Source organism: Larus michahellis, chromosome 8 (genome assembly GCF_964199755.1).
Source record: "Larus michahellis chromosome 8, bLarMic1.1, whole genome shotgun sequence".
Lineage (NCBI taxonomy): Eukaryota > Metazoa > Chordata > Aves > Charadriiformes > Laridae > Larus > Larus michahellis.
Genome location: NC_133903.1, coordinates 31741761 through 31760431, shown reverse-complemented (window position 1 = coordinate 31760431; position 18671 = coordinate 31741761). Strand labels below are relative to the sequence as shown.

The 18671-nt window shown below is 35.7% G+C and overlaps 1 protein-coding gene across 7 annotated transcripts in view; it reads left to right on the top strand.

Moving 5' to 3' along the window:
* Positions 1 to 18671, top strand: part of KCNT2 (potassium sodium-activated channel subfamily T member 2) — a 197383-nt gene that overhangs the window by 74392 nt on the left and 104320 nt on the right. For all 7 annotated transcript variants that reach the window (XR_012588877.1, XR_012588876.1, XR_012588875.1 and 4 more), the window contains 5 exons: positions 1699 to 1879; positions 4015 to 4179; positions 5740 to 5876; positions 10421 to 10484; positions 17896 to 18004. Coding sequence is in view for 3 of the 7 variants with exons in the window: in XM_074599205.1 (XP_074455306.1) it covers positions 1699 to 1879; positions 4015 to 4179; positions 5740 to 5876; positions 10421 to 10484; positions 17896 to 18004 (656 nt within the window). In the remaining 4 variants the exon portion in view is untranslated. The remainder of the gene's footprint in view (positions 1 to 1698; positions 1880 to 4014; positions 4180 to 5739; positions 5877 to 10420; positions 10485 to 17895; positions 18005 to 18671) is intronic.

Below are 18671 nucleotides of genomic sequence, written 5' to 3'. Positions count from 1 at the left end.
GGAGAAGGATTTAGCTGAAAAACTTCCTTGTCTGAGACCAAAATAAAGCTTCATTAGCATAATTCCTTACAGTCCTTCTGTTAATATTTTCCGAGACAAAACTATAATTATCCTTTCTGTTAAAAAAAAAAAAAAAAAAGAAACGGGGAACATAGTGAAATTGTGAAGATCTAGATTACAACTCGAGTGAAAAATGTGGGACAAATTGGATAGGAATATAAAAAGTATCAGTTCTGACTGAAGTATGAAACTTATGCAAACAACAGGGAAAAAAAACCCCACCCTTTTTAGAACATTTTGAGATGTGTGAAAACTACAAATGCTAGAACTGTGAAGAGGAAACTGGGAATTTGATCCATATGTTCTGGAAATGCCACTGCCCACAGCTAAATTATTTTTGGAGAACAGAACAGAGAACAGAAGAACAACTGCTAAAGCTGTTATAAACACAGGGTCTCCCTGGTGATGCAAAGATCTTACCATGGCAGATACTAATGAGTGACTACAACCATCTGGATACCGCATATGAAGAAATAATCTTTGGTATGTTCTAGAATAATTACTAAGGAATACAATATTATTTATCAATTATCTCTAATTCTCTGTGGAGAAATCATTCTGCTAACTCCAGGGAGAAAAAACACTATTCAGGGTGGTTCACACATTGATTTTCTTCATATAGGTGAATATAATTTAAAAGCCTGAACTGATCTAAGTAATTCTACTGTATTAGGGAAGATGCTATTTTAAACTTGGGAAGCTCTTTATCATGGTATATTTTTCAAAGTGAAATATTTTTAAAATCTGGAACATAAGAAATAGGAGTTAAGACCTGTGGACAGATTCTGATACAGCTTCTCAAAACCAAAAGCACATCATGCTGATTACAAGAGAAATAATTACTAGTTAACTTGTTCACAGAAAGTGTGACTGGAAGGAAAGAACTTAGTTTGTTCTGCTATCAAAGACAACCAACCCTCATATTTCTATTCTGTACTGTAAGCAAGCAGATTCTGCATACCAGTTGGCATCTTCCACTTTCTACCTGAAGGCTGACCCTGGACGCTTATTCCTCTGACAATTCGATAGCCTGCAATTCTCACATTCAGTTTATTCTAGACAGTCAGTACCCGCTTGTACCAGCATTATCCTTCTAGTATGGAAGTATATACTATATCTCTCATAACTAGTTCATGCCAGTAACTCTTGACACAGAAAGGGATAGAGACCAACATAGAGAGCAGCAGATTTAAAGAAAGCATTATGTACATTTTCTTGGCCATACCAGCAAACTCTCCCTGAAAAAGTTGAAAGATGTTTATAAAAAATTCTGAATGGTGGCAGCTATATACCATCTGTTTTGTTCTGGTTTAGAAAGGAATTGCATCAATCCGTGATGTTCTGTATACCATCTCTCCCTCACAACAGCTACTAAGCAAAACCTAGCAACAAAGTTGTGACTATCATATTGAAATAATTAAAAAAAAATTTCTTTTATTACAGATGAAATCTTAAATTTATATTAATATCACACTTCTGGTTTGATACTGATTTTTATTCTTGTTTGAAAAAATGTCTTTTTTAGCAATTTATGAATTCTGAAAATAAGTAGTTCTCTGCACATATAATCATCAAACTTGAACTGACCCTAAGTACAGTTTTTATTTTTCGTGTCTTTATTCATTCTTTTCTACATAGTATTTGTGGAATTCAGCATCTGGAACGAGCAGGAAACAGGTTGACTCTCTTTGACTCCCTTTATTTCTGCATAGTGACATTTTCCACTGTGGGCTTTGGGGATGTTACACCCAAGATATGGCCTTCAAAGCTGCTTGTTGTCATTATGATCTGTGTTGCTCTTGTGGTGTTGCCCATACAGGTAAATGTGGATTTTTCTTCTCTTCAGAATTGTTTTTAAAACAAAGGAATAATAACTGAAATAATTTATTGTTACTATTATTATTGTATATAAAATGTCAGAAAAAATAACAATCTTCTGTATCTCCTAGTCTGTTTTTTTCCCCTTCCTTTTTCCTTTCTCTTGTCTAGATTAATACTAAAAAACAGAACACTAATAACAGTTTTCAAGTGCTGGTGAAAACTTTATTTTCCTGTGATGTACCACGGAGCCCTTCCTTCATCTTGAGATATGGGTTTGCTATTAATGGAGCAATTTAAAAAACAACAACAGTAGCCAGCACTTTCTTTATGAATATAGCGTTTCCTCTGCAGGCTCTCCCTGTTTCTAATCTTGGTTTTCTCCACTTCCTCTCTTACTCTTACAGCTCAGTGCTAACTTGAAAAAAATCTCATTAAATCTGCAACTCAAGCAAATTGGGTTCACAGCTGTGTATGTCGGTATACACACACACACACACACAGAGCCAACAGCACAGTTAGGAGTTTTTGATGCCTACTGAAGCTTAGGACTTCTCACAACTTCAACAGGAAAAGGCTGATTTATGAAAATCCAAGTATTTCAAGGAGTCAATCAGATTCATTAAATTTATACCAAACATTTCCCAGCTCATTCAGTGAGGCCTGAAGACAGAAACCCCGAGATTATATGGGAAGCTCTGCTGAGATGTTAACTGTTCCACACTTGGTAGTCACAAAGACCTCATGCCACAAAACAGGGATGTGGGGAGGCATGGTGCGTGCTTGTCAAAGCTTAGAGTAGACCCGCTAGACCACGAAGCTCCAAAATTTCTCACACAGCCATAGTTTCCAGACTCGGCTTCTTTGACAGTGAACTAAAGCTCACTGTGAGCAGACAACACAGAAACCCTGGGAGGTTGGAAGCTCAAGCTTTCAGCATAAATTTTCTTGAAATTATTTGAACATTTTAATTATACCTAAATATTTAATGTCTACATACACAATTATATTCCCACTCAGTGGAAATTTAGTAAAATATATATTCTATTGAAAACTAACATATGCTTTACTCAAGAAATTTGGAATTTCCTAGGACATAGAAATTTCATTTTTCAAGTAGTTCTGATATACACTTCAGGCATAAAACCTCTGCCTTACCATTAAATAACCTGGAATCTATGGCCCTTTCACATAAATTTTAATCTACTTTATTTTATAGCTTTCTTGTGGTAGTGGAGCTTCATGTAGTTTTCCATACACAGAATGTGGGAGGCATTCTCTTCTGAATTTTTGTCCTGCTATGATATGAAATCAATTATTATTAATGATTCAATCTCTCCATGAGTTGAATGTGGATGAGGAAAAGTGGCTATCACACAGATACATAGTTAAATTGAGCTCAATATTAAATGCATATTACTTACAAGAAGCTTTGAAATGGTGTTGTATGTTTTATCACAGATTGTTAACAGTGGCACTAATTGTTACAGTATTCTCTTTAATCTAAATGATTCAGACTAGTAGAGCTATGTTTACTGTTTGCCCGCATATATTGTTTAGCTGGCAATAGCAAATTTGCTGTATTAACAGCTGCTGTGTATTTAAGTTGTATCTGAATTTATAAGACAGATAAGAGAGTACACAGGAGGTCACCTTCAGAACATTATAAAATCTCTGAGAAGAGTTATTGCCCAAACTAAGTAAAATTATGCTTCTATCTGAGTATCTATACTCACAGTGTGCACTTAAGTTTGTGAAAATTTAACCTTTCATTTGAGCATTTATGTCACAAGGCACTGGAAAAAGAGAGCTCGGAGGTATAAAATACATAAAAGAAGGTACAACCTTCATTCTTTTCTAAAATCTTGAGATTTGCTGGAATCTCATGATATTTTAATGCATTTACTGTGCTATTTGTGTGTGGTAGAGACTGGCTCTACTGCCATGTTTTTCAATCACCCTATTATCTATCTCACCTACTTACTAGAGAAGTTTTTACAAAGAAAAAGACACTGTGGGCTAAGGGGGTGTTTTCATAGAGGCATGAGATGAATGGTGCAACATTGTTAAGTCATGATACAGTTGTACTGCACACCTGCTTGTCTGTATTTCAGTGACAATTGGCATCTCTTGCAGTTTGAACAGCTGGCATATTTGTGGATGGAGAGACAAAAGTCTGGTGGTAACTACAGTCGACACAGAGCTCAGACTGAAAAACATGTTGTGCTATGTGTCAGCTCTCTGAAGATTGACTTACTTATGGATTTCTTAAATGAATTCTATGCTCACCCCAGATTACAGGTACTTACAGTGAAAAAAAAAAGAAAACAAATTCAAAACACTGATTTTTTGCAGACAGCCTTCTGAAAGTATCTTTAATTTGTAAAACTAAATTTGGGAATAGCTGACTGAATTGGGAATCTATAATTGCAATAAGAAGCTGAGATACAGTATGGAGACATTCATTATAAATTGAGGTAAACAGACTAAATAGATAGAATTACTGTCTTGTTGAATTATGCCAGTTCTTTTAGAAACAGATGTTTCCATTCAAATTCTTTATATTCTACTCCAAAATAGAAAATAAATGAAAACTACTCAAATTATTTTTTCCTGTTGTTTTGGGACTGGATCCAAAACTCCTCACAAGTCAAAGAGACTTTTGTTTTTCACATTTTGCTTTTTGTTTTTGCCAGTGTTAGGAAGATTAGATCCTTTTGGAACTGTTGAAATTAAGAAATAAAGAAACATATTTTAAAGGAAAAAGACCTTGAAAGATTACACACAGGAGATTTTCTTAATGTACACATATTCCCTAGCCAATGCAAACTTGTTTTGATCATATAATAGCTTATTTATATAAGAGAGCAATTTGGATTCATGCTCATTAGCTTTGCTATGGACTGTTTCTTTTACTAAATCTTCTCTGTGTCTTTTACTAAGTTACCTGTAGTACCATGCTTCATTAACTAGTGCAAAAAATCACAAAAATACAACCCTTAAATTGCCGAGCAGCAATTTGACAAATCCCAAATCCAAAATACTCCCCAAAATAATTAGCTAGTGAGAGGCATAAGCAAATACACAAATAAATCCAGTTCTTTATAGATGCAAACACAAATTGAAATCCAAAATTTAGTTAACTAGCCTGAAGAATGAGTCAGGCTCTGTGGTACACTGGAGACTAAGAAGTCTTATTACTACTTATTTAGCCTAAAAGGGCTTATATACATTCCCTTCACGGTTGAAATGGGAAGCTGGAGGGTACAGATGCTGCACTGGATCCAATGCACTAAACTTTCTGCAAAGGTCTGTGTGTGCTAAGGAAGATTTCTATGACACGCCTGTCCTAAAGTCTCAGTCTCTTCTCTCACATTCCATTTCTCTCTCTTTTTCATATGTGCACACATGTTTACTTTAGAGCAACCTTACCTTTCCTAATAAGGACTGTTTGTAACACAGGAGACAGGGTTTGGATCTGCCCATTAATGTAGAGGAAAAATTCTGGGGGAAAACAATTCCATTTTGATTGTTGAAAACTTCCTACCTTTTCCAGCTAGAATGACGGAAATGTAAACTGTCTGTAAAAAAAATTATGCTCACATGAAAAAGAAAAACAGTTTCTAAATGAACTTTACTTGCCACCGTGGAGTCTTCTTTAAACAGTTGACAACTCTCCAGCCATTTGTATTAAAGATTTCAATATTTTAAATACATACATTCAGATAACTTTTGTCAATAAAATCTGAGAATTATCAGAGACTTTTTTGACATCCTGAGTCTCTGTTGACTCATTCTCTAGTAACAATAAATGGTAGCATAAAAAAATAACATGATTATTTCCCCTTATGTTTTTGACAGGACTATTATGTCGTTATTTTGTGTCCTACTGAGATGGATGCTCAGGTCCGAAGGGTGTTACAAATCCCAATGTGGTCCCAAAGAGTTATCTATCTGCAAGGCTCAGCACTAAAAGATCAAGACCTGTTGAGAGCTAAGTAGGCAAATATTTTTTTTTTTAATTTTGTTTCTCTCATACTGTTTGATAAATAAGTTTGACAAACAACAAAAGTGGTGCTAGAAGGAAAGTATGTATATTTAGAAAGCAAGGCTCTTTGATATAATTTGGTTTTCTTCGATATAATATGGTTTTCTTTATATCTGAAATTTTTCAAGGAACAAGTATTTGTAAGCTCTTTCATTTGACCAAATATTTCTTCACTTTCTTTTCTGTCTCAGTTTTTAAAGGCATGGAAACAGAGTGCCTGTGATTTCTTCTGAAAACGCAGCAGAGAAAATTCCAAAACTGCCAGTAATGCTAGAATTTTTTTCTGCTCCTTGAGTGAAGATGGTAAACGTGGTGGTAGTTCTCCTTACCAACTGAAGGGGCAAAAAAGTAAACAAAAATAATTATCTCCCTTTAAACTCATTGCACAGTTTTGTTTTCTTCCTGAGTTCAACCTGGTAGTGTAAACAACTAGTCTACTGTACCTCCATATACTCTTTCAAGGCTTTTTTCTTACCACGTACTTCACCACTTCTAAAAAATCCTCTCTGCCGGTTAATAGTGAATGACATTAATCAAAATACATCAGTCAAACACCGTTCCTCAATCCCCCCCACCATCAATCAATCAATCACTTGAAGGTGTGAAGGAATTCACAGTGGAATTCACGTAGGAGGACCGTCTCTAAACTCTCTGAAGAGAGAGAAAGGTGATTCTTAGCAAATAACTGATTTAACTCATCTGCATTGTTCTTTATTAGAACTTATGCAGTAACTAATATAGATATCTAAAATTAAGCCAACACCTGTCTGAGTATTTGTGTCATTCATCCTTCTTTACTTCAGGAGAGTTATTTCCAAGAATCTAATCCGTGAGAAGTCTAGTGAGCGGCGTTATCTTTTCTGCCACTGAAAAAACCCAACTACTTCTATATCTGTTTAGAATTAGAAAATACAGTAAAGGTTTTTTCAGGATTAGGAATTTTCTTTGAGAGACACGTTCATTTTTTTTACTTTCTTGCTGATTTCAACAAGGAATTCTTGTGGGGATTTAGCTGGCATTTGTTCTACACATTAGGAGAAGAAAAATTAGGCTGTAATCGTGAATTTCACTTATAATAACTTGGAGGTAGTCAACTCTGGAACTGTGCTTTTTCCTGCAGAACATGTAATTGAATGTACCTGTCACAGAATAATTTTCAACCTCTCCTGAGGGAAGAAGCGTAGTGGGAATTTAATAGAACATTTAATATGAAATATAACCCAGTACCTAAGATATTTGCTGTATTTTTTTTTTAAATTAGAACATGATGTACTGAGAAGATAACAAGGCACGCGGTAAACTTCTAATAAATAATGTTTACCACCAACAAGAAAAAATTAATTAAGAAATGTCTATTATCAAAATTTATACATTACTATACGTAAAATGCAATATCAAAATAACATGATAAAGGTTGCACCAAAAAGTAAAGGAATAGCTGACTACGTAAGTAGTAAATAGCCAGTTAACTAAAGACTGTATTTTTCTTTATGTGCCCTATATGCCAATTCGTCTTTACAAAAGTGATGTCTGTTCTTGCTTCCTACCTTTGAGATCTTCACACTGCAAATTTTTGGTGTTCTCTGAACAACGTTCATGTGCCCAGCTTTAACAAAAAACCACAACAAATTCTGTCATCAAGTATCACACTGATACTAACATTGTTATCAGCATGACTGGAAACTTTATAGCTACTTCAGCATTTGAAACAACACAGTAAGTGATTAAAATATCTCTCATTCTCCATGCAGACTAGCACTAGAAAGTGAATAATGCTACCAGGCTTGATTTCTTTCCCCTACAGCTTTCTCTCATGTTCTGTCATGACCTCAAGTATTTTTTCTCTCTCCTTCCACTTCCTTTAGTGAACCATCACAAATCTTAATCCTATTCATGTCCACTCTTTTTCTTTACTTTATACTTTTTCCTTTCACAAACTTCTCTTCAATATATAAAGTCCCTTTAATTTCTGCCATCCTCAAGCAGTGGAACTATTGCTTTTTTTGTCTCAGATTCAGTTTTCTGGCACATAAAAATGATGTAACTGAAAAAGCTTTTTTTTCAGTTGTTAGGACATAAATAACACTTCTCTCATAAGGATACTCTGTGTTCTAATGAATGTTTTTCACACAGATGCTATTAGTACTTCTGTTGTCTAAATTCATGGCATTCATAGATGTTAATCTCAGGTTATTATCCTTGTCATCTGTGGCTGAAGTTATTCAAGAAGTTAACAAAAAACATTGGGGAAAAAGGTGAATATGTTCACATGAGTTTTCATTTCCTCACAAAATCTTCTATATCTACTGTCAATTCCATCAGCGCTTATCAAAATCTCATCTAATTTCATTGAATTTTCTTTCCTACAACTTTGTTAAAGACCTTATCTTCCCAATTCTGGGAAGATACTCATACAGCTTCCATCATTTCTTCCTAATCAGCACTCAGAAGTGGCCTCCTGTCCTCACTTCTCCACATCAGCTTTATTTGACATTGTATTTTGGATATATTGATTTGCCTTTGTTACAATGATTTTTCCATTTTAAGTGCTTTAGTCTTTTGAGGCTTCCCCTGTTTTCCTACTGCTAGATGCCTATGGGGAATCTACAATGACCTGGCTTTCTCCTTCTCTTTTCTTTATACTTTCTCTGAATGATTTCACACAAAACATACAAATTTGATCACTGTTTCTGTAGTTGAAAACTAAAAGGTTGGCCAAGCTATCTGATATCGCATTATGGATATCTACTCATCAACTTCATTTTAGGTTCAGACAGATGTAAATAGATCTTAATTTTTGCTACCAAAATAAAACCAGTATCCTAGTGTGGATCATAAGCTTGGAGTCCTGTTGCAGAGCATGCTATGTAGACTGACCCTGCGTCTTGCAAGTGTTTTCTCATACAAGCTCTCACTTTTGTCCCACTTAAAAACTATGTTTATGTTCTTGACACGTATCATCTCAACTCCCTGAACCCTTGTTTCAGAGCACTCTGGAAATACTATTTGTGTAGTACATCGCTTTGCCTCATTGGAGTCCTTCCCTGGTTTACCCTTCTTTATTACACCAAGGAGTGACCCCGTATTCTCACTTAGCCTGCAACTCCCAGTTCTTACTGAGAGGTAACCTTCTGATAAGTCTGTAATGCTATTGTCACACATACAACAGATTAACATACAAGTCCCATTGTAAATTCACCCATGCTGTCCCTTCAATCTAGGATGAATTTCTCAAAAACATCTGTAAAGTAATCCCAGTATCCTCCATCGCATCTTCTCTTCAGTTGGTTCTCTGCTCTGATTTCTAGTGAGACCATTTTCTACTATGATAATGGTATTTCTACCATGACAATTCAGGTATTGTCACACTGTCTCTTCCTGTTTCCCATGTTTGCATATAATTCTGTTGTCCTTTGTCTTGTCACTTAGAGTTTATATGGCAAGGACTGTCTTTTTGTTCTGCATTTGTACAGTACCCAAAAAAATGGGCTCTCAGTCTAAGCCTAGAATCCCAATGGCCTAAACTATTACTAACAACCACCAATTCCATTTTCTAGCAGCAGAGAAAGCAAAGATTTAGGAGTCTCAGGTCCCATTCCAGACTCCAGAATGGAGTTGCTGAAATGAGCAGTGAATTGCCTGTTCATTTTCCCTAGCTTCTGTATGACTTTTCCGCTTCCCAGGAAATCAATTCTGGTCGTCCTGTTTCTCTTTGCCCAGAAAGTCCTGTCTTCCCAAGGAGTTCAACCAAGTCCCTATTTCTTTACTTCCATGTACCACTAAGTGAAGAAGGATTCACTAGAGAAGGATATCAACATCTGAGACAAGAGAGGAAATGCAAACTTGATGAAACCTGCAGTCAAATGGTTTTTCTCTGCACTTCCACTGCTGCTCTTTTTATTACATGACCAGTTGTACCCACTAGAGAACAAGTAGGCATTTAAAGTTGTCAAAGAGACCATGAACTGAAAATAGTTAATTCATTTAATGCATACATGCACAGAAATGGTTGTTATTTATCCCAAACACATTATTCTAGTAACATCTACCCATTTTTCTGATATCACTAGGCAAGACAAGTCTATATTAAGTTATCTGCCCCTTCTCATTCATTCTTATCAATAATAACTTGTACATATCATACCTTTACACACTAGGCGGACTGGTGCTATTTATTCAACTTTTATACTCATGGCAGATAAATATTTATTTTTGCAAATCAATTGTCTTTGAAGACACACTGCTTTAATTACTTGGGCACAGCTTCTACTTGCACCAGGGAAAGAAAGTTTCCCAGAACCTAGTCAAGAACTACTGGTACACTGTGAGTTAGTACACAAGGTGACTGCTGCTGACATTCAGGTAATGCATGAGATCAGAGCGACTAAACTTTCTCTATATTCTGTTTCTATAAGCAGACAAGACTATAAGGTGTGAAACAAGGCCACGTAAGTATTTTGTTGGTATGTAACAGGCTTCTCTCCCCTTTTCTAGGATGGATGACGCTGAAGCTTGTTTCATTCTGAGTAGCCGCTGTGAGGTGGACCGGACAGCAGCTGTAAGTTTTGAAGAATTAACTGAGAATGAATGTGCATGCTGTTTATACCATTACTGCCTTTATTCCCTCTCTGGAACTGAGACTTCTGTCAACAGAAGATTAAAATTAGCTGATTTACACAGAGATTTTACAAGTGGGATGAACTTATTGTCTCAGTTAAGATAATGAAAAGGTTTCTGTTGGATTCTGTAAGGCCAGGATTTCACAAATTTATGGAACATGATCTAATGGCTCATTTCACATAACATATCTACTTCCATTTTCTTAGAAAATAAATTATATGATCTACCTACCAAAGAAGTTAGGATTTTACAGCACATTTAAGTTATACATTGAACTTTTTTTTAAAAAAAGCAAGAATTTATACATTCTTACAGGACTTGAAAAACAATATTAAAAAGTACTGTAAGAATACAGTACTTTCAAAAAAACAATTTTCATGCTGAATAAAGTAAATTTTTATGAGTTCTCTCCTATTTTTGTGAAATAATGGCGGAATACCACATAAGCACTGTCGTGGTACATAAATTGATACTTGGTCATTAAACACTCCAAAGAGTAGTACTCTGTCAAAAAAGTTTTATTCAAATTGCCTTGACTAATATCAATGTTTGCTCTAGATATCCAATTCTAAGAGTTATGTTTATTAAATCAGAAAAGAGATATATATCAACTAACTGGTATTTCCATTCAGAACTACTGAAGTATTGAAAGTTTAATTTGTGACTAGTACCAAATAACCAATACATCTGAGAGTATTTGACCATCTTTCATATTGGCCAATTTTAAATGCGAAAAAGATTCCTTAAATAAGTTACTATGGTTTTGCCTATGCTACTAGTTATTTGTAGTCAGGTAAAATTACTATCCACAAAGGAAGACTGCTAATAGAATGTCCCCAGGGATGGGGCCTCCACCACCTCTCTGGGCAACCTGTTCCAGTGTCTCACCACCCTCATTGTAAAGAACTTCTTCGTAATGTCTCATCTAAACCTACCCTGCTCTAGTTTAAAACCATTGCCCCTCATCCTATTCCTACATGCACTTGCAAAGAGCCACTCCCCAGCTTTCTTGTAGGCCCCCTTCAAGTACTGGAAGGTCGCTATAAGGTCTCCCCAGAGCCTTCTCTTCTCCAGGCTGAACAACCCCAACTCTCTCAGCCTGTCCTCATAGGAAAGGTGCTCCAGCTCTTTGATCATCTTTGTGGCCCTCCTCTTGGGGGCCAACAGATCCGTGTCCTTCTTGTGCTGAGGGTTCCAGAGTTGGACACAGTACTCCAGGTGGGGTCTCACGAGAGCAGAATAGAGGGGCAGAATCACCTCTCTCGATCTGCTGGCCATGCTTCTTTTGGTGCAGCCCAGGGTGAGATTGGCCTTCTAATACAAGCCTCTACTCAGCGTATCCGTGATAAAAGAATAAAACTATTTTAATATGAACTAGAACTCTTCAGATTAATGAGATTACATACTGATCACAAATATCCAGGGAAAAAGTCCACTGAGGAAGGATTTATGAACAGAACTTTAAATTTTTCACCATGAGCTGCATGCTGTATTATTGCACACTTGCCTCTATTCACTTCAATCTTGAACTCCAAAGGAAGATCAGAATAAGTCCGAATATTCACAGAGTTATATTAAGATGCTTAGAAATTGCCTAACAAAATCAAATTAGTGTTTATAATGCAGTAATTATGTTGTAAGCTATCTCAATTTAAAAATGATGTTTTGCTGCTATGTTATAAGAACTAGCAATTATTTTTCTGAATATTAAAACCAGACACAGTAAAACATGGGAAACAAGGGGTTTGCATTACATATATAGTATTTCTTAATATATTCTCTGTCACTTGCTACAATTACTTCATCTGCTATCAAAACTTAGTTGTTTCCATACCTACACATATGGCTTATCAGAGAAGGAAGAACGAAAAAGGGAACATAAACTGCAGCTGGCAAGAAGACTGTATTATTTCCTTGCTAGGCAAATGTGTCCCCCCAAGCAAATTTTATCAAAAATAACCTAATTTTTTGCAGACTATCAGCATGCTGTAAAAAATATTTTATTCAATATATGGGTCCTGTGCTGGACCCATCACTTGCAGAAAGCCATTGAACTCCCTGGAAAATAAATCTGTGCTCCTACTAAAATATTCAAACTGACTGAACAAAGAGTTTTGAATTTGATTAATCAGCAATAGACTCCTGAAAACACATTAGCAGCAGCAAATAATTGGCAGCAAATAATCCTGGAGTAGACAAGTAAGGCAAGCATATACTGCTTGGAAGTGACAGAGGTGCTAGGGTATTTAAGGATATGAAAAGCAACAGTTCTTGCAAATACCTCGAAAAATACCGGTAACTTCTGTGAGACTGAAAAATATCAAAAAGCCAAACTGCCTTGCCTAAATTAGCCATGAAGTTCAGAATAAATAAGCTACATCATCTCATTTCACAAAATATACTTGACAGCTGTGAAATGGTTAGAAATGAGAAATCCCATACAAGCAGAGTATGTGATTTACATTGCACTTGGTAGGTTTATGCAGCTTTAAGCACAGGATTCACTTCGAGGTAAGCTGTTCACCTCTGTTCATAACCTCTCCAGAATTTATACAAAGAAAGGACAGTTTTCAGCTCTGCTGAACTCTCCTATGGGGCAGACAGTGGACTCTACGTGAACCTTATGGAGCTTCCATCCGTTCTGGACAACAATATGGAGTTTTTATTTCAGAGTCGTGGCCAGCTACAACTCTCTCCAGGCAGCCTTTCTGCTTTCAGGGACAGCATGCCCCAAGAAATACCAAAATGGTACCTGGCACATTTCAGCTTCCATTACAGACTATTATCAAACCTCATTTATCGTTGTATCTGGAACATACAAACAGGCAAATCTCACCAAAGACACAATCTTGTTACCTTCCTCTGGGACAGAATGCCCTGTTGGGTGAGTGGCTGGCTAGTAAAAATGACACAGTATCTCAACCGTAGCAGTGATAATCGGGGTCAATGTCATATGAAGTTTTTAAACAAGGTGTCACCTCGCTCTGCATTTTTTTATTGCTGTTCACGTTTCTTTTTCACAGGGAATGCATTTATTTATACTGCAAGTCGAAAATAGGACAACTGTCATCTTTTTTATTATTATTTTGTTTTATTTTACTGCCCCCTAGAGCTCTGAAATGAAATGGATTTAATTTCCTACACTGATCCAGCTCTAGTGACTACTAAGTACTTCAGTAATGTAGTACGTAAGTTTACAGTTTGTCACTGGTCTGAAGGAAGTTCAGTTGTCATCCCAGTATCAGTCTTTATAACTACAACTGATTTTTCACCCTGCTGTGCTTGAGAAGCTGACAAACTGTTAGGAGTGCCTTGGATCCTCTCCTTTGTCTGACAGCTGTCAAAATAAAAGTTAGCAGATGCACTGAGGAGATTCCCAACCAGAGAAGCTGTTGTTACTCATGTCATTTTTCAAAGTCCACGAGGGTTTTTATTTCCCCACCTACAATCTTCAGGAGAGGATCTACTTATTTGCCATGGATACCACTGGCTGTTCATTGCTTGCTGATTCATTAGTTAATAAGTTTTAGTGCCAAAGTCTGTGTTGCTTCTGATCCATGGATCTCAACTATAGCTCAGAAGCAAAGTACAATAACAGGTGACGTGCAGTTACTTCATAAAAATTGTCAGTTACTTCCTTTTTCACTTGGAGGAGTAGGAACTTTGTCAGACCAAGAATTTGTCAGCTTTCCAAAGTCTCCTACCAGAAACTTTCTCTTCTCTGGCAAGACAAAGCTCTGCCAAATTTTATTCTATCAAATGCTATTTTGACATCTCAGACCAAGGTGTAAGCTGCTTCTCTGCTAAAGCAAGCAGAACAGACATCTTTTTCACTTCTGGAGGATGCAAGTCTTAAAGAGAGTTCAAATTGCACTTAAATCTGGATGACTTTTTTTTTTTTTTTGGATTGGTGGGTATAGGAAAGTAGTCTGTGCCACACCACAAAGTTAGCCAGTGGCTTCAATGCGCTGCCTACATCAAATTGCTCCACAAAACTAAGGTGTCTGAAAACAGTGGATCTGCTGTTTTAACTCAAGGAGGGATGGGAAGAGAAGTCTCTTTCGAATTATCCTGTAGATAACTTATTAATAGGCTATATAAATATATGAAAGACCACTTCTACTGCTGAAAGCTTTGTTCTGATGCTTTCTGAAAATTCAGAGATGGTTGAGTTCAAGCTTGCGCTTTTTTTTCTCCCTTCTATTAATCAAATTGCGTGACACTACTACACTGGTAATAAGTTACACTGCCTTAGTAGCATCACAAGATGGATGCATTGCATAGGAGATATAACTAATTTGTTGGTGTGTGTGGCAAAAAAAAACTTAAATTAACAGAACTAGTTAAAAATATATATTAAATCAAGGTCTTGCTTTGAGTTCTGATAATTTAAATTCTTATTACACCCACTTGAAAACTTACAGCTTGGGATACATGAACTTAAATATCACCTCTATATTAATCACCATTGGTATCAGTGGTAATTTTTTATCACTGACTGCAATTCATTACATGGAAAGCACACAGAAGAGCATTTTTTTCCCCTCATCTCTTGAAGAAGCATATATTTTATAATGTGAATAGTAGCATAATTTTGTTTCAGTTATCTCTGTTTATAGTATGTACATACATACCTCCTTTTTACTTGGGAGAAATGTGAACATTTTTTAAAGTCACTGCAATATAGTAGAGAAATTGCTACATATGTAAAACAGAGAGCCACCAATACTATATGAAGAGACTGAATCTAAGAAATCACTTAAAGTGCGTACCAGTATTTTCATTTCTCTCCCCTGGAGTGTCTTCAGAGCGGAATTTGGGAGAGTAACTGAGCGAAAAAAACATGGAAACCCAAATAACCAGCTTTTGTACACAAGCACATATATATAACAAGTGAAAAGAAAGAAAATGAAACAATAATGCAAGGTTATTATATTAACGGTACATACACACTGAGTTGATCTTATGAAGCTATATAGAGCATTTAAGTATCCATTTTATACATATTACACATTTGTAGACTGCTTCTTCAAAAAAGAGCTAGCAAATTGAAAGCAATACATATTTTGCAGTGTTAAAATTGTAAATGTGCCAAATAATCATCAAGAGATTTTAATTTTAAGGAGTTTTTCCCTTTCGTATAGAATTACCTAGAAATATTTTATGTTGAGATTAATACTTGTAGTTTTACAACACGCACTTCTATGGGTCTAGGTTTGTTTGCCTTTTTTAACAAAATCATAGCATTTGAATCATTTTAATAAGCATTCTTCATTCTTATTTTTAATAATTCTTGCACCTTCTGACAAAACCAGGCTTTTTAGACAAAATAATTAAAAAAAAATCCAAGAAAATATCCAACATTGAAAAAAAAAAAAGAGGAAGAATAAACTTAGTCTGAAAGGTAGAACCAAAATTTTATTTACTGGTACAGTTTTGATTTATTGCAGTAAATTTAATCTTAGCTCATTTATGTAATAAGAATGAAAAAAAACAATTCCCTTAAATTTTGTTGAATATAAGCTATATTTGTATGCATGTGGCATACAGGAAACAGCCTTTTCTCACCACTTTTGCAAGCCAGTGTGGTCTGTGTATGTTTGCTGTGGAAAGGAAGAGAGGAAACTGGTAATGTCAAACCCTGTGCAATGAAGCCACACCATCACTGGAAGTGACTCTGAATGTGTTTCTCTGACACCTTTTGCATAAAAAGATTAAGTAATGTCTTCAACAATACAGGTTTTTCAAATCTGTCCCAAATCCACTCCCAAACCTCTTACTCCTCCTTTAGCATATCTGTATGACCGCTGTCTATCTCATTACCCAGCCATTTGCTGCTTCTAAGGTGTGTTGGCATTTCATTCCCTTGAGATGAAACAGCAAAAAACTCTAAATACAAAAAACCTCTAAGGAGGATAAGTCACAATGTGCTATAGAAAAAGTGAAGAAAAAGTGACTGCATGTAAGCAAAGCAGGGTACATCCAAGTTCTGAAATCTCCTGAATGGGCACAGCAATCCTACATCTATGAAACTGTTACTAAGAAAAATGTGAAATGATGTATTTTACCATCCTCAAAAGGTCTTCCTCTTATGACTCCATTCTAATATTTCTAGTAAAAAAAGTACTTGCTAACATCTCAATTGACATTAAAATATTATGGTTTGAAAATGTCAATTATGCTCTGTTTCAGGCAGAGATTTTCTCTTGTGTTCATGAGTCTGAAAGCTTTTCTTATTGCTGGTGCTGCAATCATAATGAATCATTCTTTGTATTTTATCTTCTAATACCGCCAATTTCATGACTAGGCAAGGCATTTCAACCCAAGTATTGCTTCCTACATGCAGCTCAAATGTTCCTTTTTAGTTCTGAAATAAATAAAAGCTGATGGCTGATAGACTAAAATTAGCTATATTTAGTGGATTAAATATATGAATGTATTATCGCATAGTTTACTTTCATGGGATAGCAGTATTCACCCTGTGGTTAACTTGCTCTTGACGTGTGGTAATAAGTACAAAAACTAACAGGCTGGGAAATGGCTTGGAATTCTTTGGTCAGTAGCTGGGAAAATTCTGACGTCAGTTATGCAAATGTTTTAGTTGCACAAAAATGTACGTCTGTTGAGCTGATATTAGAGTTATCCACAATTTTAAGCTCTTAGTTCCTGATGTCCTCCTTTAATATTATTTAAATTCTGATTCTGAAGGACATTCTGAGTATGAAGGACACATCTAATACATAATTCTTGATTAATTAGATGTGACTCATGACTATCATCTAAGTTTTCACACAATTCTTCCACATCCAAATCCCACCCCTTCCAAACTGGACAATCACCAACACTTGCAGAAATACAGGAGAGGGATAAAATGTCTTATTAGTAGAAGATTTCTAGAAACAAACGCTCTAATCTGCGTTCCAACAAATAGAATATATTATACAAGTATCATAAGATAATGGAGGTTGGAAGGAAGCTGATCCTGTAGGCTTCTGGAATGATCCCTGTCTAAAATCATCCACTGCTGGTGTTTCTCCTGTTTGAAGCATGCCTCAAAGCAGAGGCCTGGGAGACCTTGTTCATGAACCTGGAGAGTACCTCAGCCTTGTCTGTGTCTGCAGAATTACTGGATTGTCTGTGTATATGTATATATATTTATGTATTTAAATATATCTAGTATATATAATACGTCATTTTACTTAACATGTACATAAACATTCACACCAGCTGGTGTTATGTAGTCTTAAAAAGAGTTTTCTTCAATGGAATCAGTCTGATAAGAGCTTCTTTTTCTAATGTAACATAGTTATTTGTATTTCATTTTCATCACCTCATACTCTTTATTCTAGGATCATCAAACCATTTTAAGAGCATGGGCAGTTAAAGACTTTGCTCCAAATTGTCCTTTGTATGTCCAAATACTGAAACCTGAGAATAAATTCCACATCAAGTTTGCAGGTAAGCGTAAGATTTCAGCCATTTGAAACACTTGTTAGTGTTTGGCAGTTTGTTTCATAAACACACGAGCAAAGTGAGATTCCCTAGGCAAGGCATATTTGCTGGTTAGAAGCCAATTAAGAGCGCAGTCTTGTAAAATAACATGGGCTGTATGTATTCTATCAATAGTAAAATGTAATGTTTTACATTAAACTCTTATTTATAAGCACTTTTAAGGATTGTTACTCTTTTATGTCACATAGTATAGAGTAGAATTATTTGATATGTAACACATTGTTACTCCTTAATTATAGATCCAGGCAGGTTTCCAGCTTGCTATATCCATGTCATTAAATCATTTCGGTGTACTAAAACATACTGTTACCAAGGGGCGTATGAGAAGATCTGCTCAGAAAAGGCCAAAGTTTATCCAACAAACAACTGAAAAATAAAATCTTCCAATTGGACTGCGTTTTTTTAAGTGATAGAAAAAACATTTTTTTAATTACTTTCAAATATTTTGGGAAGAGAGGTATAATTTCATTCTATATCCAGTAAAATGCTTGTCTTAGAAACTATGACGTAAAATGCAAAATGATGTTAAGAAATCCAAAGAAATCCTCTCATATAAGAAGAGGTTTCCAGCTTTAATTCGATGAACTGTTTCTTAGCACTGTGTAGGTAGGTC